General features: G+C 41.7%; 2 protein-coding genes across 2 annotated transcripts; one reads left to right on the top strand and one right to left on the bottom strand.

Annotated features, from left to right (window-relative positions):
• Nucleotides 1-23: 23 nt before the first annotated feature.
• ZC2HC1B (zinc finger C2HC-type containing 1B) lies at nt 24-13,988 on the top strand (the record flags this gene model as incomplete). Its single annotated transcript, XM_081943907.1, has 5 exons — nt 24-197; nt 5,606-5,725; nt 7,522-7,660; nt 8,530-8,660; nt 10,788-13,988. The coding sequence occupies 5 exons, from the start codon at nt 24-26 to the stop codon at nt 10,896-10,898; spliced, it is 675 nt and encodes a 224-aa protein (XP_081800033.1). The 3' UTR covers nt 10,899-13,988.
• A 6,775-nt stretch (nt 13,989-20,763) lies between these two features.
• SF3B5 (splicing factor 3b subunit 5) lies at nt 20,764-21,689 on the bottom strand. The gene has a single exon (XM_081944941.1). The coding sequence runs from the start codon at nt 21,420-21,422 to the stop codon at nt 21,162-21,164; it is 261 nt and encodes an 86-aa protein (XP_081801067.1). The 5' UTR covers nt 21,423-21,689; the 3' UTR covers nt 20,764-21,161.
• Between the last annotated feature and the right edge of the window lie 5,321 nt (nt 21,690-27,010).

The raw sequence follows: 27,010 nt of genomic DNA on the forward strand, positions 1-27,010 counted from the left end.
GTTACGGGTTTCTCTTTTTGACCATGTCACCAATGACACAGTACAGGAGCAAATGGGCATTGCGCCAATACCTGAGAAAATGCAGGAGAAACATAGCCAGTGGTATGGCCATGTCCTGTGAGCAGCCTCCCCAAACCTTTGCCTGCATCAATTTTAACACAGGTGGCAAGCATCCAATGGAAACTGAAACAAAGATGGCAAGACACAAGAAACGCAGACATGAAAACTGTCCAGCTGGACCCGGATGCTATGTTTGACATACAAGATGACATTCATCAATTCAAAAAGTGGACCCTGCACCTCTGGGAATAATGCTAGGAGGAAGATGAATTTATTTTTATATCTTTGGTTGCTGTATACAGGAGAGAGATTCAAGGAAAATTACTGGGCTTGGCAGAAGCCAAGTTTAAGATTTTATAGGAATCTGTAAAAGTTCACATCAATGGGCACCACTCTTTAAAAGCTGCCTTTTGTGAATGTATCTTGTCTTTTTATGTACACTGAGAGCATATGCACCAAAGACAAATTCCTTGTGTGTCCAATCACATTTGGCCAATAAAGAATTCTATGAGCTGCTATTGAGCTTTAAAAACAGCTTTGAAACTGGCTAAAGGTTCCATATTTATTTATTAAATTTCTATCCTCCCTTTATTATTTTACAAGTAAGGCAGCAAAAATACATAATACTGTGCATCATTACATGATGGGTGAACTGTCTGTGTCATAATTGTTTAATTGGTCAGCCAATGACATTTCACTTGGAATCCTGCAAGCAAGGGAAGTAGACAACAGAAAGTCAGCTATCAGGTACATCTGTATCCCTGGAAAAAAATAATATTAAAGAGAACCTGAAAGCACTGCGCTATGAGATGAGTTTGGATATTGAAAACAAAGCAAATGCCACAGGTATGAAGTATCCAACAACATAGCTATTCTGAATGTTGGTTAACTATCACAGTGAAACAATTTGTCAGTGTTTTTATATAAAAGTATTTCAAACTTGTATCTGCTTGATGTGTTTAGAAGTATCTGTAGCCTTTATTCAATTACTATCTTATGATAAATCCCATGCAGTGATGTACAGGTAAAACTCGAAAAATTAGAATATCGTGCAAAAGTTCATTCATTTCAGTAATGCAACTTAAAAGGTGAAACTAATATATGTGAGATAGACTCATTACATGCAAAGCAAGATAGTTCAAGCCGTGATTTGTCATAATTGTGATGATAATGGCTTACAGCTCATGAAAACCCCAAATCCACAATCTCAGAAAATTAGAATATTGTGAAAAGGTGCAATATTCTAGGCTCAAAGTGTCCCACTCTTATCAGCTAATTAAGCCATAACACCTGCAAAGGGTTCCTGAGCCTTTAAATCAGTGGTAGTCAACCTGGTCCCTACCGCCCACTAGTGGGCGTTCCAGCTTTCATGGTGGGCGGTAGGGGTTTGCTGTAACTCTGCTTTATACATTTTATAAAGTAAAGTTACTTCCCTACTTTATAAATCACCATTACTGTGGAACTGGTGGGCGGTTAGAAAATTTTACTGCTAACAGAGATACAAAAGTGGGCGGTAGGTATAAAAAGGTTGACTACCCCTGATTTAAATGGTCTCTCAGTCTGGTTCAGTAGGAATCACAATCATGGGAAAGACTGCTGACCTGACAGTTGTGCAGAAAACCATCATTGACACCGTCCATAAGGAGGGAAAGCCTCAAAAGATAATTGCAAAAGAAGTTGGATGTTCCCAAAGTGCTGTTTCAAAGCACATTAATAGAAAGTTATGTGGAAGGGAAAAGTGTGGAAGAAAAAGTTGCACAAGCAGCAGGGATGAACGCAGCCTGGAGAGGATTTTCAGGAAAAGGCCATTCAAAAGTTTTGGGGACTTTCACAAGGAGTGGACTGAGGCTGGAGTCAGTGCATCAAGAGCCATCACACAAAGATGGATCCTGGACATGGGCTTCAAATGTCATATTCCTTTTGTCAAGCCACTCCTGAACAACAAACAACATCAGAAGCATCTTACCTGGGCTAAAGAAAAACAGATCTGGCCTGCTGCTCAGTGGTCCAAAGTCCTCTTTTCTGATGAGAGCAACTTTTGCATCTCATTTGGAAACCAAGGACCCAGAGTATGGAGGAAGAATGGAGAGGCACACACTGCAAGATGCTTGAAGTCCAGTATGAAGTTTCCACAGTCTGTGTTGATTTGGGGAGCCATGTCATCTTCTGGTGTTGGTCCACTGTGCTTCATTAAGTCCAGGGTCAACACAGCCGTCTACCAGGAGATTTTGGAGCACTTCATGCTTCCTTCTGCAGACGAGCTTTATGGGGATGCTGACTTCATTTTCCAACTGCCCACACTGCCAAAAGCACCAAAACGTGGTTCAATGACCGTGGGATTACTGTGCTTGATTGGCCAGCAAACTCGCCTGACCTGAACCCCATAGAGAATCAATGGGGCATTGCCAAGAGAAAGATGAGAGACATGAGACCAAACAATGCAGAAGAGCTGAAGGCCACTATTGAAGCATCCTGGTCTTCCATAACACCTCAGCAGTGCCACAGGCTGATAGCCTCCATGCCACGCCGCATTGGAGCATAATTGCTGCAAAAGGGGCCCAAACCAAGTACTGAGTACATATGCATGCTTATACTTTTCAGAGGTCCGATATTGTTCTATGTACAATCCTTGTTTTTCTGATTGCGTATAATATTCTAATTTTCTGAGATTGTGGATTTGGGGTTTTCATGAGCTGTAAGCCATAATCATCACAATTATGACAAATCCCCGCTTGAACTATCTTGCTTTGCACGTAATGAGTCTATCACATATATTAGTTTCATCTTTTAAGTTGCATTACTGGAATAAATGAACTTTTGCACGATATTCTAATTTCTCGAGTTTCACCTGTAACGGCATTAAAATTTCTCAACTTAGATAGCCATTGTTGATGTGACTTTTTTGCCCCAGATGGTTTCTTAGGAGAGGGACAAGCCTAACTGTTTCTCTAACACTCTTGTTTTTGGATTCCAAAGCAATAGAATAAGAATAGAGAATAATTTTTGTAGCTCAGGATTGAAATGTGCTCTCTGAATTTAGTTGTTTACTTGTAGAATTGAGAACAAATCCCACTCTCCACTAGTACTGATAATACTAATTTGGGTAATGAAATGTCTGCCAGCAAACAACCAAGTTAAGAGAGCACCAGGACCCCTCAAAGTTCAACATATTGTAAGAATTAACATATACAGTAAGCACACAATTAAGAATATTTAATTTACTCCTGTATTATGCCCTATATTTAATCAGGACTATGATGATTAACCATACTTAATGGGAATGGATAGCTAGATATCACAAGGATTGTGTAGCCATGATTCTCTAATATAAATGCACTGACATTAGCCAGGTTTGCAAATGATGCGAAGGATACTGATAATATTTGAATAAGCCACAGTGCCAAAGCCAAAATCCACATAAATATGCTCTGTCATATTCTGATAATTTCAGGTGGATTCCTAAATAGTTTTAAAATAGCCCCACATACTATTTATTTTTGTAAACTCTTGTACTTGAGAGTATTGAATTAAAAGTTGGGATAAAAATATTTTAAATTAGTGACTGTTTCAGAATGTTTATTTAGTGTAATTTAAAGAAATATCTACTCTACTTAGCATGTATACTTCTATTCTTAGTAATAAGCTATCTCAAGCAACATTTCTTAGGCTTCTTTAGAATCCTAAAAGCAATAAAATAAATATGTAAATGACTTGCTCTAATATTTTATTTTTTAAGGTATCTGCGTTCAAAGAAATTTGTACGTTGAAAGAAAATTCTTGAAATAGCCCCTGCAAGATGAGGCCATTGATTTTATTAGTTTTTATCTTAAGCGTCTGAGGATTTTCATTAAAACTGCATCCTCTGCCTCAAAGTTACATTAAGAAATTCAATGGAGGCAGAATGAATGAATTCAACACATTTTTTACTTTTAAAACTACAGACACATATAACCTAAAAAAATACCCTCTTTCCCTGAAAATAAGACCTCCCCAGATAATAAGCCCAATTGGGCTTTTGAGCGCATGCGCTAAAATAAGCCCTTCCCCTGAAAATAAACCCTTCCCCAAAAATATTGCAACACAGCAGCAGCCATGAGGTGAAAACGCTCGCCACCTCCTGCACCTCAAAAATAATAAAACCTCCCAAAAATAAGGCCAAGCGCTTATTTCGGTGGTCAAGCACTTATTTTGGGGGTCAAAAAAGTAAGACCCTGCCTTATTTTCGGGGAAACATGATATAAAATGGACTGCTCTTGCAACAGTCTTAACAGTATTAAGTCATTATATTCAGCATGAATGGGCAATCTTGTCTGTACTGATTTAGAATTCAGTTTTATTGAGCACTGGAACTTTCTTTTAACTCAGCTAGAGCATACTATTCAGTTACTCCTTCATAACAGATAAAATACGTTCTGAATACTATTAATCTATTTCCTTTAGACTTAGGAAGGATGCTTAAGACTATATTTACCGAGATGTTTGAAAACTGTTTATACTTGAGCGATAAATAGTAATTTTTCCTGTTCAACACAGAGGCTGGCGCACCAAATTTGTTTCTTTGCGACACCTGTGGAAGGCATTTTGCACTGGAAGCACTGGTAAAATAAGAGCATCTTGACCTGAATGTATTTAAATGATAAAAGAAAAAGAAACGCTACCTGTTTTAATCAAACTCACTGAATGAACATCTCCTCAGAAACTAGTGAAATAGAAGGAAGATGTTTAGCAGGAAGATTGATGACAATTGTACTGATTTTGCAAGCAAAACAAAAACCTTTGTAAAGCACAGACTTGTTCATCAGTGTATAATTCTGTACTAAATGTGAGAGTGTTGATATAGCCCAACTCTGGAAATTCATGTTTATTGATTCAGAATCAAGATTCAAAATCTTATGGTTCATTTTACCACTGTAGTGATTCACATAACAACCATGGCAAAAAAAAGTTCATAAAATCCAGCTTGATTCACTTAATGACTGTCTTGCTTAGCCACAGAAATTCTGGTCCCAATTTTGGTCATAAGTCAAAGACTACCAGTAGCTACATATTAGGGAAGGGAAAACCCAAACCCTTAATACTTAAATTGGGTGGGGGGTGAGTCTGAGTCATGTATTTATAAATCTTCCCAGCATCGGTATCACAATTCAGAGAAAATTAAGCACAACATTTTGAGTCGCTAACCGCACATGAAACCTATAATTAAGTTATAAACAAATGGGATATAAACCCGATACATACAGGTTAAAAATAGCCACTGGCTCAGTTTTTCTCTGTGATACGCAACCCTCCCTAACTGTTAAAACTGGACTCAAAACAGATTAGCCAATTAGCCTACCAAAAGCAGTGATTACATGCCATGAATTGGGGCAGACAGACGTAACCTGTAATTTTGTGTGACACACAAGCACATTATTATTCCCAGTTAAGCATCAAGATACTGTACTACACTAATGGTTGAAATGAGAGTTTGAAGTATCAAATCAAAAATAATATACGCCTGCGCTAGTTGAGGAACGTGACTCTATGACTTTTCCTTTCCCTTAAGGCAAGGCACAATCCAATATGCAAAAAAATTTTCAACAAGAAGCGCAAGCCGTTCAATTCCTTGAAACAACGACTACAGGGAACTGACATCCCAACAGTGAAAAAGAAGCCACCCTTGAAGGTAGACCTGTCAACGCCATTCCCATATTTTCATCAATACTGTGTTTCCCCAAAAATAAGACAGGGTCTTATTTTCTTTTGATTCTGAAATAAGGACTTATTTTCAGGGAGGTCTTATTATTTCTTAGGTGCAGGAGGCGGCAAGCGTGGTCACCTCATGGCTGCTGCTGTGTTTTGCGTCACTGGGCCTGCCGCTCTTTTCGCGGTGGCCATTAGCATGACAGAAGGGGTGTGGTGGCTAGGGTTGTGGGAGCGGCCATTAGGTAAGGATATGTGGGGTGCTTGGGGCATGTTCCCCCCTCCTCCCCTGTGGCTGCACATGCAGTTAAATATTTTCGGGAAGGGCTTATTTTGTGGGGAGGGCTTATTTTAGCATATGCGCTCAAAAGCTCGATTGGGTTTATTATCCGGGGAGGTCTTATTTTCGGGAAAACAGGGTATGTTTTAAGGAGTACCAAAGCCTTGCCATTGAGATGATTTGCTACAATAGAGCTGAAGAAGTGGGTATCTGGATTCTTTATGCAGACTGGGGCTGTCCTAATATAGAGATTTGGAAGGTCCCATAACATTTATTACTTGATCACCAACATTCAGCTAATGCCTGGAATTCCAACCTTTTGTTATCGGACATAAAATGGGGTGGACATTATTTGTCTTCTGCTGCCCCGCCAACATTCACTTGAAATAAATGCTGTTAACAGGAATAGCATTAGGGGCTCATCCCTTATTAACAAAGAGGTGACATTTGTATTTTCAGGCCTAGAAATGTAAACTTTAAGGGCGCACGCTTTTTGCGTCATCCATGTACCTGCTATCAGGATTCAACCACGTTCTTCCCCCTGGATGAATGAATTTAGCTTCTCACCTTATCCATATACTTAGCCATGGCAAATAAATGGCTTTGGACCAGTCATTCCGCCTCAGCCCTTTCAGGCTTGTGGTGGAAGGGGAAACAATGGAGGGAGTGTTAGATACGCTGGTTTATGTTTCTGTAGAAAAGGTGTGATATTATACGCTGCTTCTCACCTTCCCTTCCATTTGTCCTACTCCGTCAGACCTCCCAAGCAATCTCCTTTTCCAAACTTTCATCACTTCCATCCAATGACTTATTGGCTCTCCCACAACAAAGCAAACCTGGGAAATTCTGTTTGTCCTGAACAGCTAATAATAATAATACACATATTTTGTACCCTCAAGCCAGTATTGACTCCTGGAGACTGCTTGGATTAGTCCTTGCAGTTTCTTGGCAACATTTTCAGAAGTGGTTTGCTATTGCCTGCTTCCTAGGGCTGAGACGATGTGACTGCACCATGGTCACCCAGCTGGCTTTGTGCCTAAGGCAGGACAAAAGCTCACAGTATCTCCATTTCCAGCCAGATGGTTTAACCCAGTGGTGAAATTCAAATTTTTTTTTACTACTGGTTCTATGGGTTTGGCTTGGTGGGCATGGCTTGGTGGCAGGGCAGGGGAAAGATAAATCTCCATTCCCACCCCACTCCAGGGTATTGATACTACAAAATCTCCATTCCCACCCCACTCTGGGGCCAGCCAGAGGTGGCATTTGCCAGTTCTCCGAACTACTCAAAATTTCCGCTACCGGTTATTCAGAACCTGTCAGAACCTGCTGGATTTCACCCCTACTCTCTTCACCACTACTCAAGCTGCCTCTTCTAATAGCCATTGGAATTCTTTTATTATTCATAATCTGTACAAAATCTCTTAAAATTGTTTTTCAAAACAACACCTGTAATTAATATGTGCTCTGATTGGCGAAAGGGAAATCTAATTCCTTTGCAGAATGGACAGGAGAGAAAATTGAATTGGAGACAACAGCATGAAGATTTTATTTCAGCCATCAGAGCCGCTAAACTTGCAACTCGAGCCATGAAAGAAGGCCGTCCTCTTCCACCACCACCACCTCCGTCCATTAACCCAGGTGTTTTACTTGTACTGAAACTACATCTTGGCTTAAAAAACAGAAAAGTTTGTTGGAAGAACCAGAGCAGATGTCCCTGGATCATGGTTGTAGAGAGTAATAGTCTCTAAAGGTTTCTCAGCCTAATTTTTTCTTACTATATGATGGCTGCAGATGGTGATTCTTTCAGTGAATGTGTAGTGGCCCTCATATTTTCAAATAGCGTTTCTATCTAATCTCAAAACTTGAAAGAGTTTATAAAATAATTTGGAAGGTTTTTGAAGAATATATTAGGTAAGCAGCTGTCAACCTTTGAGGCAGGACAGGAAACTTTGGCTTTATTGATATAGTTATAAAATCTTGAAAGCTGGAGTGTGTTTGCCCTTCCCTCCCTCTCACACCCCAATGAATTAGAATTCAATCTGTCTGAATTTCTTTCTCACACTTTCCTTTTCTTGGACTTAATGTATGCTTTTGTTTTGGTAACCATCTCTCCTTTTCTCCAGTGACTCTTTACACCAAATATTCTTCTACTTTGTTACTGTTTCCAAGCAAAGGAATTTAAAAAAGAAAAGGTTATAAATACTCGAGAATATGACTAAAATGACCAAATATATTTGTAGATACAATACGTTCTTCTCTGAAAGTAGATAACTTTCTGAGTCAAAAACTGGTATAATTCTGACAATTACTAAACACTTATTGTGAGCAGGACCTTTCCCTTTTCTTGCCTAGGGCTTGAGGAATAACAGCTTTCTATAGCATTCTTAAGAGTAGAACTATGGAAATATCATTCATTCATTCATTTGCTCCATTTCTATAAAGTTGCCATTCATACACTCATCCTCCAAATATCATTTGAGATAGTCAAGGTGCTTTAATGTATTCAGATTATATTCAGTGTCCCTATTGTATGAGAAGGTTTAATCAGACTGCGGCAGAAAGGCACATCAACTTTTGCAAAGAACAAGCTGCCAGACGATCATTTGCTCCAGGCCAGAAGGGAGGCAAGTCAGCTTCAGTAAGTAACTGGACTCTATTCAAGCTTTTTGCTTCTACCATTTTTCTCTCATCCTTTTTTGAAGAATCATCGTACATGGCAGAATTTTGACCAAAATTGGGTCAAAATTCTGTCATTGTTGTGGCTCTTTTACTTCAGGTTCAGGAAATGACAAGTAATCCTTTGGGATAAGGAATAGACGGAAACTACATTTTTTTCTTTTCCAGTTATTTTTTACATAAAAACTTTCTTTGGACTAGAATATTACATTAGAATCCCTAATGGTTATCTTTTCTGAAAGTTAGAAAAAGATGGTGGCTCAATTATCTGCTTAAAATATTCAGAAGCCATAATTTTAAAAAAGCTCACCATACTCAAATATATTCAAAGTGAATGTTTTGGGAAGAAGATAACAGTTCTCCAACTGACCAATGGAGGATTACATGGTTTTTACATGCTGAGCTCAAAGCAAAAATCAAAGGAAAATCTTAGAGGAAATTTGGGTTCTGCAATTCCTAGACATTTGGAGCATCACTTTCTAAATAGACTTTTTAACTTTACCAAAGACTGTAAGTCAAAAGAATTGGCTTTACTCAGCAACAAACAATTGTTTATTATGTTTTTATTAATATACTATCAATTGTGTCTATAGAGATTCTCAGACATCCAGGTCATGGTTGTCCAAAGGTGCTTTTTCAGGAGGCAATACCTTTTTTCTTTTGAAGACGTTTTGATTCTCACCCAAGAAGCTTCTTCAGATCTGACAGGACAATGGGGAATGGAGGGATTTATACTCCTTACAGACAGCTGGTCATCTGCATCCTTTTAGAAGGTTGTTGAAGCACTTGGAAGTTTATCTGTGTCCTCAGGGTCACCTGAGTAGTCTTCTTGGTTCCTGTAGTCTGCAATTTTTTATTTTTTTCCCTCTGGAAATCCATTCCTACTCCCACATTTGAAGGGTGTTCATCCCAAATTGTATAACTAAAAGTCTGTAGAGATTTGCATCCTTTTAGAGCAGGGTTGTCCAACTCGCATCATCAAGGTGGCGACAAATGATGTATCGGGAATTTTTTTCCCTTCACTGAACCGGGTGGGGGAGGGGCCAGCATGTGACGCAACCAGCTTGCGGGCTACGAGTTTGACAACCCTGTTTTAGAGGGTCGTTGAAGCTATACAATTTGGGATGAACACCCTCCAAATGCTTCAATGATGAGCTTGGATGAGAAGTGAAACATCTTCAAAAGAAAAGAAAAAGAAAAAAGTCCAGTTGTCTCCTGTAAAAGCATCCTTGGGACTACAAACTGGAGTTTATTATAGCAATGAGCCATTGGATAGAACACAGTATTGCAGGCTGACTCCACCCACTGCCAGGAGTTCAATCCTGATCAGCTCAAGGTTGACTCAGCCTTCTATCCTTCTGAAGTTGATAAAATGAGGACCCATTTTTTTGAGGACAATATCCCGACTCTGTAAATTACTTAAGAGTGCTGTAAAGCACTATGAAGTGGTATAAAAGTCTAAGAGCTTTTGCTATTGCTATTCTGCCCGGTAGCATGATTATGAGTAGAGCTGGATTAAAAAAGTTAAGGCTACAAGAGATTTTAAAGCTCTCTTTGGAAGCAAGAGTTTTATGGTTTTCTGCAAATATTCTGCAAATGTTTAACAAGACTCACAGAATTGTCCTTATACCTTTAACATATTTGTCATTCATATAATTAACTGGAAATTGCACTAGATTGTAATATTCTATTACTACTTAGCAAGCAAGAAGTAGAACTAGCAATTGTTCCTGAAGTATTCTAGGTTTGGGTTGGGTTGAGATGCAAAAGTTTTAAAAGCTTGCAGTCTATTTAGCTCAGCAACAATGATAAATAATTTTAAATGGATTTTTAAATGGATTTTAGTTATGATGAAGTCAGCTGAGAATCAGAGATATGCGGTAGACAGTAGTGAATTAGGAAAATTATTTAGATAGGAATTTCTCTGCCAAGTGAAGTTTACTGGGAATATATAAAAATTGATCAATCAGTATCAATGTATCTTTTATTCTTGCTCTTTTGAAGATTTTTTAAAATATAAAAATGATTACATTACACTGTGAGAGCCTCTATTGCGATGCTGTTTAGTTCTGTACACTCTGTTTTCTAGGGAAAACAAGGAATTTCAAAAAAAGAACCAACTTTAACAAATGCTGTGGGGACACTACTTCAAAACAGATTACAAGGGGCAAATACTGGCCCATCTGTAACAGGTAAATGACAACATATCTGAAATGCTTAGAAATACTGAATGCTTAAAGTCATCCCAACAGAACTGCAACAGCTATATTTTACCAATAATGCCATATTTGCAGATACCATATATCAGAAATGTCCAACCTTGATAATTTTAAGACCTGTGGACTTCAACTCCCAGAATGACTGGCTGGGAAATTCTGAGAGTTGAAGTTTTTATATCCAATACAGCATTTTTTGAAATCTTAAAAAAAAAACTTCTCTAGAAGATTGTACATAAATCTTATACTATAAAATCAAGCTTAGCTACCGATAGGCCAACTGCAGTCATTTATAATTATGTCATATTAATTTGACATACAATGGAACAATACATAATCTAGTCTAATGTATAGTTTTCTGCAGTTTTTTTTTGCTGTTCTATATTGTTAATTTAAAAGCATGATTGATCATATAATTTTTATTCATGTGAAATGCTTAAAAGAGAGAATAAATAATTTTAGGACAATCTAGCAAAAGCATGTAATATAAATTGGAGGTAACTGTTCTCATTGTTTGCTTCCCCAGTTACACTGACATTCATATTAACATACAGTATTTGGGTGAGCTAAAATTGATGCTCAAGATCTTTTTGCTGATTAATTACTCTGACTTAACTTCAAAATGAAATCATGGAAGCAGCACGCATCGTACTTCTATTTGAGTAACGTTCAAAAGGTGGATTTAGGATTAACAATTACTGAGCTACTGTCAAATTCCACCATTTAATGTAAAATGGGCGAATTAATGCTTCAGTTCTGTAATTTGAATTAAATTGCTTTAAATTGCTTGAATGTGCTGATCATTCTCAAGATATATTTTTCAGAGTTCTTTATTCTTGTTTTAAAGGACATGGTATTGAAAATTCAGTTGGAGCAGTACACAAAAAAATATCCCCCATTTCCTCTGGAACAGAATCTGGGTAAGATACATTGTGTAGATTAAAAGGCTATAGTCTAATCTACCATATTGATCTGAGAGGATTTGGGCCCATATGATTCCTAGATCAGTAAAGTACAGGTAGTCCTCAATTTAGAACTATTAATTTAGCGACTGTTCGAAGTTACACTGGCACTGAAAAAGGTGATTTACAACTGGTCCTTGCACTTAAACTATCACAGCATCTCCACGTTCATGTAATCAAAATTCAGGCACTTGGCAACCAATATGTATTTATGACATGAGCAGCATCCTTGGGTCACTTGTGACTTTTCCAACAAAATCAATGGAGGAAGCCCTTAACCACTGCATGATTCACTTAACAATCGCCATGCTTAGGAATGGAAATTCTGATACAATTGTTTCATACACTGAGGAGTACCTGATAGGTAAAAAACCAGGATTATACATGGGAAACATAGCTTTAAAACACCCAGGAATCATAAAATCCAGCTATCCTTTTATTTTCCCTTCCAGAAAAGACTAGGCTGTTATTTCACTCATAATTTTGTTGCATAGAAATAAGTTATAAAATGGAAAACTGTAGCATTTACTGTATGCTTCATATCTATGACATATTAGTTATTTATTTCTCAAAAGTTTACTTCATGTTCATGTTTATCTTTACATAAACATACCATTTGCAGGACTTGTTCTCATTTATATACATTTGATTTACTCAAAATACCAAGCCACAGATCAGTTTCATTAAACATAACTACTATACTGACAGCTTTCTTTATCAAAGGCTTTAGTTATAAAATATTGTGAAATTGTTCCAAAATTCCGATACTTCCTGTGAATTCTTAAGCCTCCCTGGTCAGTTTATTTATATCCCATCTTTTTAAAAATAAATAACCCAAGGCAACAAACATGCCTGATACTTCTTCTGGACAATAACAACCCTGTGAGGAGTGTTGGGTTGAAATATACGATTGGCTCAAAGTCACCCAGCCAGCTTTCATGCTCAAGGCAGGACTAGGACTTAGTCTCCTGGTTTCCAGGCCAGCATTTTAACCACAGCATCAAACTGGCTTTGTTATTGGTGTAGTGACTGGTATAAATTAGTTTTTTATAGTTGCAAACTGGAGCTATCAATAGCACATTATTTCCCAGTTTTTTCCCCACTCTTTTCATCCTGTACATACTTAACTAATTTATTTCCTTCAGCCTCTTAAACCAACTTTTTGTTCATATTCCCTTTTCTCCTGTGCTACTTGTTCTTCTATTTTCCAAAGATGCAATGTAATAGTAGAACAAATATGTCCACGATGACTGTGAAATGATAACTAAGGATCTGTGAAACCACATTGTACTTTCTCAAATTGGCCAGTGCATCAGGCTGTTGTGTTATCATCTGCTTTATTTCAGACCAGCTAAATTAATGCTTGACTGCTCTTAGGGCTCCAACTCAGGGAAGAAGATGAGGAGAGCATGCCCACCAAACTTCTGAATAGCAGCCTTTACTTTTTACAGGACCTGAATTAGAAGAGCTCAGCAAACCAGTTTACATCCATTCAGCCTACCATCACTTTTAAAACTTGTATGATAGAATGAAGTGTGATAATAAAACTATCAGTCACATTTCAATTTTTACAGGTGATAATCTTATGTAAGTAAGAATGTTTCCAGCTTTATGGCCTATGCTTTCTATCCCCCCCCCCCCTTCTTTGGTCAACTCCTATGCTGCCTTAATCAAAAAGTGACTCTAGAGATTTTACACAATAGGACTAAAATATCCAGTAAATAACTAAAAACAATTAAACGGTATCACCAAATACTACACATAAGACTGACTGGGAAGCATAACACCACAAATATATTTTTCATCATATTACACACTAGTCTATCCTCCTGCAGGTATGATAAGAGTCAGGTTTTTATGGAAGCCTCAAAGTGTTGGGCCACAAAGAACTCAGTGGATATGTTGTTCCACAGGACAGGACAGCTACCAAGAAATGTCTTCTAAGGTATCATCAGGTCTGTGTTTTATAGCTGGAAACAAAGTTTCCAATTCTTTCAGATCTTACTTAGGCAATAACCATAGGAGAAAAACATCCCTGTAGCTAACTAGGAACTGAGCTGTTAAGAGCTTTATAAGTAACTAACATAAAGAGCTAGCATCCATGAATTGCAACCAGAATGACCGTTGTCTTACCTGAACGGTCGTTCTCATGGCGCTGCGGAGAGTACAAGGATTGGTTAACACAGCCTGTTTGCCCATGGACTGAGTAGATTTTTTCCCCTCTGGCCACGCCTCCTTTGCCTCTTCTGGCTCAGTTTTAAAAACGAGGTCTTGTCCGACGAAGACGTTCTCAGCTCACACCTGTGCAAAGATACAATCTCGGTGCTAAACAATCACCCTGGGTGGGTCTTGTACTCTCCGCAGCGCCATGAGAACGACCGTTCAGGTAAGACAACGGTCATTCTCCATAGCGCTGCTTGGAGAGTACAAGGATTGGGACATGCCCAAGCTATTGTGTCCCAGGGCGGGAAGAAGTGACCTTGTCCGGAGCCTCAATAACCTTCTGTAAAACTCTACGGCCAAAGGAGGCTTCGGCAGAGGCAAAGGAATCGATCTTGTAGTTTCTAATGAAAGCCGTGGGAGACGCCCACGTGGCTGCTCTGCAAATGTCCAGAATAGATGCTTGAGTCGCCCAGGCCGCGGTCGTGGCTGCACTTCTGGTGGAATGTGCCGTTACACGAGGTGGAACCGGCTTGCCCTGAAGGTCATATGTCATCTTAATGCAAGCTCGCAGCCACCGACCTATGGTTGAAGACGACACCTTGCGACCCAGGGAACCTGGTTGAAAAGACACAAAGAAGGCCTCGGAGTGCCTGATATCCTTAGTTCGTTTCAGGTAAATACTGACTGCCCTTCGCACGTCTAATTTGTGCCACCTGCGCTCCTTGGCGTGTTGAGGGCTGGGACAGAAGTTCGGGAGGATGACCTCCTGAGACCTGTGAAAATGAGAATTCACCTTCGGCATGAAGGCGGGGTCTAACCGTAGGATGACCCTGTCTGGGTGGATGATGCACAGCTCTTCCTTGGCCGAGAAGGCCGCAATCTCAGATACCCTTCTGGCTGAAGTAATGGCTATGAGGAAGGCAGTCTTAAGAGTCAGATGTCGAAGAGATACCTTCCTCAAAGGTTCGAAGGGAGCCGCTGTCAATGCCTGCAGGACAAAGGGTAGGTTCCAGGTCGGGTACCTGTGCACCACCTGGGGTCGGATGTTGTAGGCCCCCTTCAAGAAGCTCTTGACCTGAGGATGGAGACTCAGGGATTGAGGTTGGTGTCTGGCTAAGATGGTGGATAATGCGGCAACCTGGCGCCTGAGAGTGGCTGGTGCCAGTCCTTTGTCCAAGCCCTCTTGTAGGAAGTCCAATAACTGAGGGATGGACGCTTCCACACTGTCAATGTCCCGTTTGCTGCACCAGGAAGAAAAGGCAGCCCAAGTCGCGTCATAAATGCGAGTAGTGGCCGGACGTCTGGAAGCTTGGATGGTTTTAATGACGTTGTCTGAGAGGCTCTGGTCCTTCAGGAGCTGCCTCTCAAGTGCCAGACGGCTAACTGCAACCATTGGGGCTCTGGATGGTTGATGGCCCCTTGACGCAAGGATACCTGGTCTGGAGGAATTCTCCACGGTTGCTCCACAGACAGATCGACCAGGTCCGCGAACCAGGATCTCCTGGGCCAATGTGGAGCCACCAGAATGAGCTCCGCCCCCTCCTTCAGCAGCTTGTAGATCACCTGCGGGATCAGAGGGAGGGGCGGAAACGCGTATAGAAGCCCTGGAGGCCAGTTGGACCTCAGGGCATCCGTCCCCTCCGCTTGTGCTGACTTGTAGCGGGAGAAGAACCGCTGGAGCTGTGTGTTTGCCGCCGAGGCAAACAGGTCGACCTGTGGGAGACCAAACCTCCTTACCACCTGTGCGAACAGGTCCGGATGAAGTTGCCACTCCGAGTTGTCGATGGTCTGACGGCTCAACCAATCCGCACTCACATTGCTGGTTCCGGAAATGTGATCCGCCCTCAGCGACGCTAAGTGGATCTCTGCCCATCGTCCTATGGCCTCCGCCTCTGACATGAGTCTTTTGGAGCGGGTCCCTCCTTGTCGGTTCACGTGAGCCTTTGTGGCCACATTGTCGGTCAGCAGCAGAACGTGGTGCCCCCTCAGCTGTTCTGCAAATCTCCTCAGCGCAAGCCGGGCTGCCCTGAGTTCTAGCCAATTGATGCTCCGGGCTGCCTCCGCGCTGGACCACCTGCCTTGCGCCAGCTGGCCTTGGCAATGCGCCCCCCAACCGTAGAGACTGGCGTCGGTCGTTACCACGATCCTGTCGGGTTCTCTGAATAGGCAACCCTTCTCCACTGCTCGAGACTGCCACCAACTCAGAGACCGAGTCACTCTTGGTGGGATGCGAACTTGCTTGGTGGAGTTGCTGATCTTTGCTCTTTGCATTGGAAGTAAGAACCATTGCAGTTCCCTTGCATGAAGACGTGCCCAGGGAACTATGTTGAGACAAGAAATCATGATCCCTAACAGTTGGGATAGCTGCACTACCTGCCAGGACCTGTTCCTGCGACACAACCGGATTCTGTTCCTGATGTTGCGGATTCTTTCCGGAGACAGGGACACCTGGCAAGACACCGAGTCTATTATGGCGCCCAGATGTTGTATGCGTGTGGCAGGAGTCAGGTTGCTCTTTTCCATGTTTACGGAAAACCCGTGGTCCTGTAAGGTGTGAACTGTGACGTTTACATCTCTCACCGCTTGCTGCTGAGTTCTTGAATGGATGATGATGTCGTCCAGATAGCACTCCAGGCGGACTGGAAGCTTGCGCAGGTGGGCCGCCACAGCTGCAAGAAGCTTTGTGAACGTTCTGGGTGCAGAAGAAAGTCCGAACGGAAGCGCCCTGTATTGGAAGTGCTTTCCGTTGTAACACAAGCGCAGGAACTTCCTGTGTGCAGGATGGATGGGCACATGTAGGTACGCCTCCTTGAGATCGATGGAGGTGAGCAGATCCCCTTGTCGCATGCAGCTTAGGATTGACTGGAGAGACTGCATTTTGAAGCGCTTGTAGGCCAGATGCCTGTTCAGGCGTTTCAGATCTAAAATGGCCCTCCACCCCCCTGAATTCTTGGGGACCAGGAAGAGAATGGAATAGAACCCCCTCCCTTCCTGTTCTGGAGGAACTGCCTCTATTGCGTTGATCTGCAGAAGATGATCTATCTCTGCCTGCATGAGAGCCCTCTTTACCGGGTTCTTGGATAGTGGGCAGCGAACAAAGGTCCGCGGAGGAGAGGATAGAAACTCCAGGGTTAGACCCCTCCTGATGGTATTTAATACCCACTTGTCCGAGGTTGTTTCCTCCCAACGGTCTGCATAGAATTGCAGGCGGCCCCCGATGGGAGGAGACCCCAGACGGTCACTTCCCACGTCTAAACTGACGGTTGTGGGCTCCCCCACGAAAGGGCTTCCGAAAGGACCCCTGATTGGATTGTCTGCCCCTGGAAGAAAAGTTGTTTCGTTCCTGGGACCTGTCAGAGGACTGGTTAAACTGTCTTTGGGAGGAATAAGAAGAGGAAGAGGCCTGGCCACCTTCCTGTGCCCGAAAGGCCTGTTTCCTGAACGAGCCCTGACCTTTCCTGTCATGCTTCCTGAAGGTGGAAGGAAGAACCTTCCTCTTATCCTTTGTCTCAATTAGGAATTTCTCTAGGGAATCCCCAAAGAGGTTCTCTCCCTTGAAAGGAGCTGAAGCCAGCTTCCACTTAGCCTTCATGTCCGCCTGCCAGTGCCGAAGCCAAAGCAGGCGGCGAGAAGTGATGTTGGACGCTAGTGCCCTGGAGGCGAATTTCGCTGCGTGCAGGGACGCATCAGAGGCGTATTCCACAGCCGTAATGATCTTGTTAAGATCATGTCGCCAACGAGATGCTTCAGATGGGGGCTGAGATCTGAGTTGGCGCAGCCATAATAAGGATGCCCTCGTAAAGAACGAGGCCGAAGTGGAGGTCTTGATCGCCCAGGCAGCCGCCTGGTGCGTTTTGAGACAAGCCTTTTCTGCCCTCTTATCCTCTGCCTTTAACCCTTCTAATAACTCGGCCGGGAGATTAGAATTAGAGGTCAGAGAGACCACAGGGGCATCCACTTCTGGAGGCTTCAAAACATCCTCCAGTCTAGGTTCTAAAGGGTACAGAGATTTGTCTGCGCCACTGGGATTGGCCAGGGTACCAGGCTGAGCCCATTGGCGCTGAATAACCTCCATGAACATGTCAGGGACTGGTATCAGTTCTGGGTCAGGGGTTGTTTCGCTGAACAACCCTGCCATGAGGTCCTGGGAAGTAGAGGGGACTTCCTTGTCCTTAGGTTTGGCACCAAGCTCAGTAGAGGCTCTGGCCTTGTGTAAGATGGACTTGAATAGGGCTGGCTTAAAGAGACCAGTGAAAGAGGGCTTGTCTGGAGGCATGTCCTCATCCTCCGAGAGGGCAAAGTCCTCAGCAGCCTCCTCCTCCCACGTAGACACCTCTGTGGTGATAGAAGTGCCCGGGGAATCGAGTACTCTGGTCCTCTTTTCCCCCAGGGGGCGAGTAGGCCTAGAGGCCTTGCCACCCCTGCCTTCCTGTAGCCTCATGGCTTCTACCACACCCTGGGAAATAGCCTGCGTGATGAGATCCCTCATCTCTGCTGACATAGCTGGGCCCTTGTCCTCTACAGGTCTGGCTTGGGCATAGGCCTGTCCCCTGGCACCCCTAGGAGGATCTCTCTGATCCTCTGCATGAAAACAATATTGAAAGGAGGGGAGATCCTCCCTGACTGAAGAGCTAGGAGAACCTGGGTAACCCAGAGAGGCTGCAGGGGATCCTGACATGGAATCCCTATCACAGAAGGATGGGGATCTATCCCCCATCTCCTCCCCCTGCTCTATCTCCCTCTGGATGGGTGGGGAAGGAACTGGCCCAGCCTCACTTGGTAAGGGTGCAGAGGGAACCTGGGGCCTAACAGACTTATCCTTCAGGGAGTCCTGCCCCTTGTCCCCTTGAATTTTGGGGGCCTTACTCCCAGCTGCAGAGTGGGAAGCTTTCCCCCCAGCGCCCTTGTTTCCCTTTCTCCCCTGGCCTGAGGGATCTGGCCTACTGCGCTTTGCAGATGGCCCTGCCAGCTCCTCCCTTCGCTCCAAACCTTCATCAGCCATCCTTGGTTGATCTTGAGTCGAAGAGGTCGCTGCTGAGGGAAGGGCAGTGGACGCTGGCCCGACGGCTCCAGAAGCGTCTGCAGACTCAGATGGGAGGCTGGATCAGGCACCAGGACACTCCTTGCCGCTTCCCCTTGGGTGGCTGGGGAACTTCAGGCTTGCTGGAGACCCAGACAAGCCCTCGCAATCCTCTGCGGCTGTCTGTAGAGGCGGAGAGGCTCTGCTGCTTGCTGCTGCTTTCCGGAGGCAAAAAGGACTCAAAAAAATGGCCGCCGGTTCTTCTGCGCGCCAAAAGCCTCACTTAAGGGCCAGGCGCTTCTCATTGGCTGCAGCCGAAAAGCGCGCCAAAGCAGCGCTTTTCAAAATGGCCGCCGCTCTCCCGATCGGCAAAAGACGCCGTTTGGAGAAGCAAGGGCTTTTTTAAAAGCCTCTCCTCCAAAGCGACCAGGGAAGCACGGGGATTGCCGTCCTTCCCTGCGCTTGCCAGCAGACGCCGGACAAGCGGCCTCGCTTGTTCCCCCAGCTGCGACTAAGCAGCTGTGGAACCGATCGCTGCCTCAGCCTTAGTTAGGTAAATCCTCTTGATAAAAAATAGAAAAAAGGGAAAATAAAAAATCAAAATAATAAAACCTGGGGAAAAATCCTAATAACAGCTAAATATCACATAAAATTACTATTGGAGAACCCAGCCTATTTGCTCAATGCTGAGTGTTCCCCAAACTCGTCCTATCGGGCGGACTGAGTTTTTAAAACTGAGCCAGAAGAGGCAAAGGAGGCGTGGCCAGAGGGGAAAAAATCTACTCAGTCCATGGGCAAACAGGCTGTGTTAACCAATCCTTGTACTCTCCAAGCAGCGCTATGGAGAAGCCCATTGGCTAGCCAGTGCCTTTAACAGAGCAGCAATGTTGTGCATCTACTCTGCATTTTGGCTGTTGGCTTCAGAGCAACCTTCAAGGGTAACCTTCAAGAGTAGACCTATGTAGAGCATTTTGATGTGCTGTCTTTGAATCAGTCTTAATTTCTGGTGCCTGCGGAGGCTGGTTCCTGCAATTTTTTTTTTGCAAAAAAATTTCAAAGTGTTTGTTTTCTTCCAAGGTTTGGGATTGACTGGCTCAAAGTCACCCTGCTACCCTTAAGTTTAAAACTAGAACTCCTAGACCCCCAATTTCTACAGACAACTAAACTGGCTCTTGAAGAGAATATTACAACAGTGCAAATGGAAAGTGACTAAGGGATGAATGACTGTGTGAATGGCCTGCTCATCAGGAAAGGACATAATTCGCACACCAAATAGATCCTTTCAAAAGCCGTCCTGATCACAGCTGCCTACTTTCTCATTGAACAGGAGCCCAGAATCCAGGAGCCCCAAATTTTGTACTGGTTTTATCTGGGGCAGCGCCACCCAGTTAGGTATTACAAAATACGTTGTGCTTAATAGTTTTACATTAGTCTATTGAGCAATGCACTGGTTAACAAATATAAACCTTTGGCTCTGTTATTAAAACTAATTTAAAGTAGGGTGACCAAGCATAGGGATCTTTGTACAGAAATCATCATACAAATGGCCAATTACACTTCCTTTCTTTTTTCTTTTTTACCAGAGATCGCTCAAGGGCTACCTAGCCACAAGGTACAAATTGAGATGATTTTGCAGATGCATTAATACTATCCCATCTGTCAGGGGCTCGTTAGTTTGCTATTTTAATTGATTACCCACATTCATTTATTTATTTTAAAAAAGCATAATCTTTTATTAAACCGAATTGTGAAAATGCCTCCCAAACACTCCAAAGTGGGAAATGAAAAAGGGGAGAGGGGAGGGGGAGAGATGCATTTGCAAGTCTTCAAAGCAAGCCACCCCAGTGCCGGTCTACGGGAAACCATCGGGCCCCGTTCTGCTCCGTCCCAAGTCCCCACAGGCTACAGAGGGCAAAAGTTCAGAAAATGCCCTCCCCGCCATGTAGGGTGTACGAAACACGTCGGAATCCATTTAACTGCGCAAGTCCACAAGCAGTCACGGGTGGGTGGAAAGAGGCGGTGCAGAATCCAATCGTTCCCCGGCGGCAAGGGTTCCTTCCTTCCTTCCTTCCTCGTTCGGGTGGGCTGCACGGCTGCAAAGCTTAAGACTCGTCAGGCTTGTCGGCGGGCGGCCCGCAGGGTTGCAGCATCTTCTCCATGAGGTTGAAACGGACGCGGGCTTTGCTTTCGTCCTCGGCGATGGCGAAGTAGTTGAGCAGATCGAAATGGCCCATGTAGGAGCAATAGGAGTCCCGGTGCTGGTTCACGAGCCACTCCCACTTGGTGGTGTCGGCATGGCCGGTCCCGATGTACTTGGACTGCAGGTGCTCCAACTGGCTGTGAATCGTGTAACGGTCCGTCATGATGCGCAAGGGAGGTTAGGACGCCACCGCGAAACAGGCCCCGGCGCGCGCCAAACGGTCCTCAGAAAATGGAACCTGAAGGAAAAAAGGCGGCCCGGCGACGCCACTTCCGCTTCCGGCTTTACCATCCTCAGGTCGCCTTGCGGACAACGTTCCTCTCTAGCCATCCTTCGATGGTTACGATCATAATTTTCGCGAGGTGGGAAAGGGAGGGCTTTAGAGCTCAAGAAGTCCAGTAAGGGTTGTTCCCGCCTTCTTTTTAAACGAATGGAAGGGCCGGTTTCCTTTTTCATTTTAAAACGTCAATTAAAAAAAAAAAGACAGTCGAAGTGCATCTTGGGGGTTGGAGTCTTTGGAAAATAATTTTCATGTGACGTTGAAGAAGACGACGAATAGAATAACAGAGTTTGAAGGGATCTTGTGGGACATCCAGTCCAACCCTTGCTGAAGCAGGAGACCTGCCTATAGCATCTACTGTAGTAATTTTCTTGGCAGCGCTACGAAATGCTCTAATTCTGCCACCCTTTGGGATTTTTAAAATGACTTTCTAGTTTACGGAACAGGAATTTCGGGATAGTCTCCTAGGCAGAAATTAAATAGGAGGAATTTTGCTTAGTGTTCCAGATAACTTCCCTTATGGGAAGTTAAAAACTCTTAATATTATCTCTAGATTAAGTTGGATGGCTGCTTTAAAGCAATCCCTCAAAAAGAATTACTGTCTCTTCAGTCTTACGGCCTAATTCCAGCTTTCCCACCTCAGTTTGTATTTTTAAATTTTATGGTTTGGTTTTAAGGTTTAAGTTTTTAATTCTTATAAATTTGTACAGGGGATATTTAATTCAATTTTAGTTATGTATATTATCGAGTGTATGGTTTTTAAATTTGTACCTGTACACCGCCCTTCGGGGAGAGGGGGCAGTCTAGAAGTTTAATAAATTAAATTAAATTAAATTAAATTACTATTGAATGTGTTTGTTTATTAGCTAATCCCAAATCACTCTTGTGCAAGCCAGGTCTTCATTTCTCAGACTAGCCAAATGTTTTCACCAGCGTTTGTATGAAAGATTTGAAGCAGTAATTTAAGAAAGAATCTCTGAGCGTGTGCCAAATGTTTACTGTTAGCTGTCTACAGCCAAATAATAAGAATTTGGTTGTAAGGCTATTCTGTTTGTAGGAAATCCTTCCTATCCTTTTGTTTTGATACAAGAACGGACCCATGAAAGCAAAACTTTACAAAACTTTCATCAGAGCAAATGATGGGGACAGATAACTATTCTGATTTCCTTCATACACTTAATGACTACTATATTTTAAAAAATTTTTGAAATGTTGCTTGGATTACAAGCATGTCTGTCTCTGTAGTTAAAAAGAATAGCCGCTGGATGTCATAATTTCCTACTTTGCACAGAAGTTACAGTAATACATGTGTCCATGGTTTCTGTGCCTTGAGAATCAGAAAAGATCTATCAGTACCATGTTGTATAGTTTCTGCACTATAAGTGCAGCTAATTTTATAGTATATTTATTTTGGATGGTTTTTTAATAGTTTTTTTTACTGTTTTAAAATGTTTTTATTGTTTTGATTCTAGTATATATTTTTGAATTGCAAGCCACTCAGAATCATTGAGATGAGAGCCTATAAAAATTTAAATAAATAAATAAATTTGTGTTCTTGGATGGTAGAATGCTGAGTTGTAATATCTTTCTTCATTCTGGTAAACAAACACTTATGTGGCACACATACACCTTTTAAAAATATCTTGTTCTTACGCAAAATATTTTACCTAGTTACTTGCGGGATCGCATCCTCCCACATACATCCCTGCGGCCAATTCGCTCTCACAGGGAGGGGCTTCTCCAGGTGCCGTCCACTAGGCAATGCCAGCGGGCGGCGCCAAGGAGTAGGGCCTTCTCTGTGATGGGCCCAACCCTCTGGAATGACCTCCCCCCCGATATTAGAACCACCACGGACTTCCGCTCCTTCCGACAAAAATTGAAGACTCACCTGTTCCAATTAGCTGGCCTGGCATAATTATAACTGTTATAACTGTTACCTCCTGGAAATATATTTTTAACTGGTATTTTAAGGGTATTGTTTTAAATTTAATTGATTTTAGGGGTTTTAAAGCCATATTTATATTCTTGCTGTACAGTTCTTTTAATTCTTTTAACCTCCTCCATATTTATTTATTTATTCATCTGTTTATCTATTTAATGAATTTTACTGTGGATGATGTATTTGCTGTGTGGACTGTACACCGCCCCGAGTCCCTTTTGGGAGAGGGGGCGGTCTAGAAGTGCAAATAAATAAATAATAAATAAATAAATACCATAACAGTTTCAATATTAACACATTCTTCAATGCTACCTCATAATGGAAGTTGGTGAGAAAAGATTCTTCAATCTGCCGCACCTATTTACAATCTCAGTGAACGGTTTAGTAATTGGACCCTAGAAGCTCTGCAAACTGTATGAATTATTTCTGTTTAATCAAGGACAAGTTTAACTTGAGAAATAACTGTAGTTGTCTGAGTTCATATAAAATTTATTTCAAAATTCAGAGCTTGGCCAGATGATAGAAAATGTACTCCTGTTTTGTTACATTCCTTTTCTTCACTGAATAACTGTTTTGACCAGGGTAAAAAATACTTGTTTTGTTAGGCCAGTTGAACAGGTACTGCAAGAATTCTTATTATATAGATTCTTTCTGGAGTATGGGACAAATACTGGTTATTGTGGGCCAAATGCCAATTGTCTTTTGGACTGGAGCACTACAGTATTTAATTGAGAATAGGGTGTTAAAATTCTCTAATTCCGGTACTAGCTTTGTACTATTTTCATTTTTAAAAAAGAATAGTATGGCTGCAGGTGAGGAAGAGTGATTAAAAAATTTAATTGCATATTGGACTGCAAATGTTTGGTGATCATGTTTATGATAATACAATCATGTAACATTGTCTGATTTAGACAGGAAATATCAAGGATCTAATTGTATGACCAACTCATTTGTATACAATCTGACCACAGTATGTTTGTATTCTAGACCTTCTGTACAAATCAAAATATTTTGTGAAAAAGCTGTATTGATCATCCAAGGGAAATGAAAATTGGGAGGCAACATTATCATTAGCAGTAATACTAAACTAAACTATTCTAGTACTGGTCTCTTTATTCATTTTAATTGGTGCAGATCCATGTGAACATTTTGAATTCATAATTAAATGCGCTGATATGGACATACTTTCTGAATTAATGGGTCATATTATCCTCACAAACTACTTACTGTTACATCTCAATAAGTATTATTAGTAAATAAAAATAATTCTTACTCTGCATGAAAGCTAGTCTTTATTCAATTGCCAAGTGCTAACTATAGAATAATCTACATGGGTGGGAAATGGCTCAAATCTAGTTCAGTCATATTGAACTTCAAAAGGAGAACTAGTTCATCCAGGGAAGAGGGTTAATTAAAAGGACACAAAAAGACACCGTTCCTATAGTCAGATCCTTCCTGAAAAATACAGGCAAACTATTCTTGCTGCAGAATAGCAGTACACTGAAAATCAAATTCTTGTTTTTAAAGATTGTACAAACATCAAGGGAGCTGCAGGGAGGGGGGCCTTTTTCTTTCTTTTTTCTTTTTGCCCCTGACCTCTTTATCACATTCTGTTTTTTTTCTTAGTTGACCTGATTCCAAGTCAAGTGTTTGTCCACTTCTGTTATCTCATGCACACTTTACCCTTACATTTGCAAAATACTAGTGTTTTGGGAATAAGGAAGAAGTGCTTCTGACTGTTCTATGAGTTTCTTTTACAGGAAGAAGACACAATTTCCTGCTAGCAGAGTGCATCTATCTTTGGCTGAAAACTCCTGATTTAATCCCCCAGTTCTTTGATAAAAAGACCAGGAAGCAGGTGGAATGAAAGAACCTAGGGCAGAGTTTCTCCACCTTGGCTGTTTTAATATGTGTGGACCAACTCCCAGAATTCCCCATGCTAGCTAGGGAATTCTGGGAATTGAAGTCCATTCATCTTAGAGCAGCCAAAGCAGAGAAACATTGACCTAGAGAATTGCTTTGAATCCAACCAGGTCAGGTTGCCATGGTCTATGAGAGCATTATATATTCCAGTGAGCTGTTTCATGATTAGGAGGTAAAGTTAAAATGATGATTCACAAAGTGATAACAAACATCTATTCCTAGGGTGAGTTATCCTGCTGTCTGTGTACCCCTGGAATGCTTAAACAATAGTATTATAACCAATACAGAAAGACAGATAAATGCCTGGGTCCCAGTTGAAACAATCACAAGGAGCCCTTAGTGGACAACCTCATTTGGCTGGGATCTTATGGTCACAAAAGGCAGAACCTCCAGAAAAAAACATTTACGCACAATTTATATGTGAGAATAATCCTAATTATGGTGTGGTTTTCCTTCACTTTATATTTCTTTGGCAGGGGAGGGATGTTCCTCTCAATTTCGTTTATAAAAAACCTGTGCATGTAACCACTCCACACTTTTCTAAATTCTTTATCCCAATAGATGAAATAAAAAAAAGATCTTAAACACATATGATGGATGAGCATGCATTTGTACATGTATGTGTAGATGCACATGTGGATGTATAATAGTATAATAATATATTTAATATATTATATTAAATAATAATATATTTAATATATAATTAAATATATTTAATAATATATTAAAGAAGAATATGAAATTAGCAACCACAGACCTTAGTGGCTGGAAGTGATTTTGTGACTAGGACATTCCCCTGTAGGAACATGTGTAGGAACATCTGCTTGTGAGAATATGTACAAGATGCAACTTAACTTGGAGTTAATTCTAGATGGCATTTTTTTTACGCCACTGCCTCTTCTTAAAAGCATAGACAGGAAGCTCCCAATTTATCCTAATCTAGGATTTTAAAAGAATACCTTATCATTTCCTAGAATTACATTAGAAATTTAATGAAAAGAACTCCACATTATTCCAGCCCAAACAGGTTTCTTCTCCTTTGGATCTGATTAATCCAAGGCCTTTTAAAGTCTTTGATTGCTGGGGAGAGGCACAAATATTCCTTTGAACACATTGGCTTTCTTCTTGCTAGATCATACATGACGTATTTTTTTTTCCTTCATTGTATTTTGTCCACTAAATTATTGATTTAGTTATTGGGAATGTGTGGGGGAAACAAATATACTTAAATAACTCTTGTCAGCATATCTTGAAGGAAAAGTAGGACTTCATTTGGGTATAAATAGGTAACAGCATCTTTATTGACCCAGAGAACAATGACCTAGCTAACCAAAGATTCCTGAGTTTCTGAAGAACATAGTACACTCCTGCTAATGATTAAAATACTCTCTTTTTTCACACTTTCACACCCTGCCTAAAATAAGGTGTGGCTGTTCTAACAACTTCATTAAGTTTAATGACTATTTGCAGCTGCATTTTATTTTTTTGCCAGCTTCTCCTAGCAATTCAGAGAAATATGTTGGGACGTATGATCCGCACAGAAAGATGTTGGTGCACTCAGAATGTCAAAAGCATTTCTTTTGAATAGTTTTTCACATATGCTAGGTCA

The sequence above is a fragment of the Natrix helvetica genome (assembly GCF_964273705.1).
Source record: "Natrix helvetica genome assembly, chromosome: 2".
In the NCBI taxonomy this organism is placed as follows: Eukaryota; Metazoa; Chordata; class Lepidosauria; order Squamata; family Natricidae; genus Natrix; species Natrix helvetica.

What these genes read in the sequence shown, in the direction of transcription:
- SF3B5 (XM_081944941.1), bottom strand. Translation starts at nt 21,422, where the DNA reads ATGACGGACCGTTACACGATTCACAGCCAGTTGGAGCACCTGCAGTCC.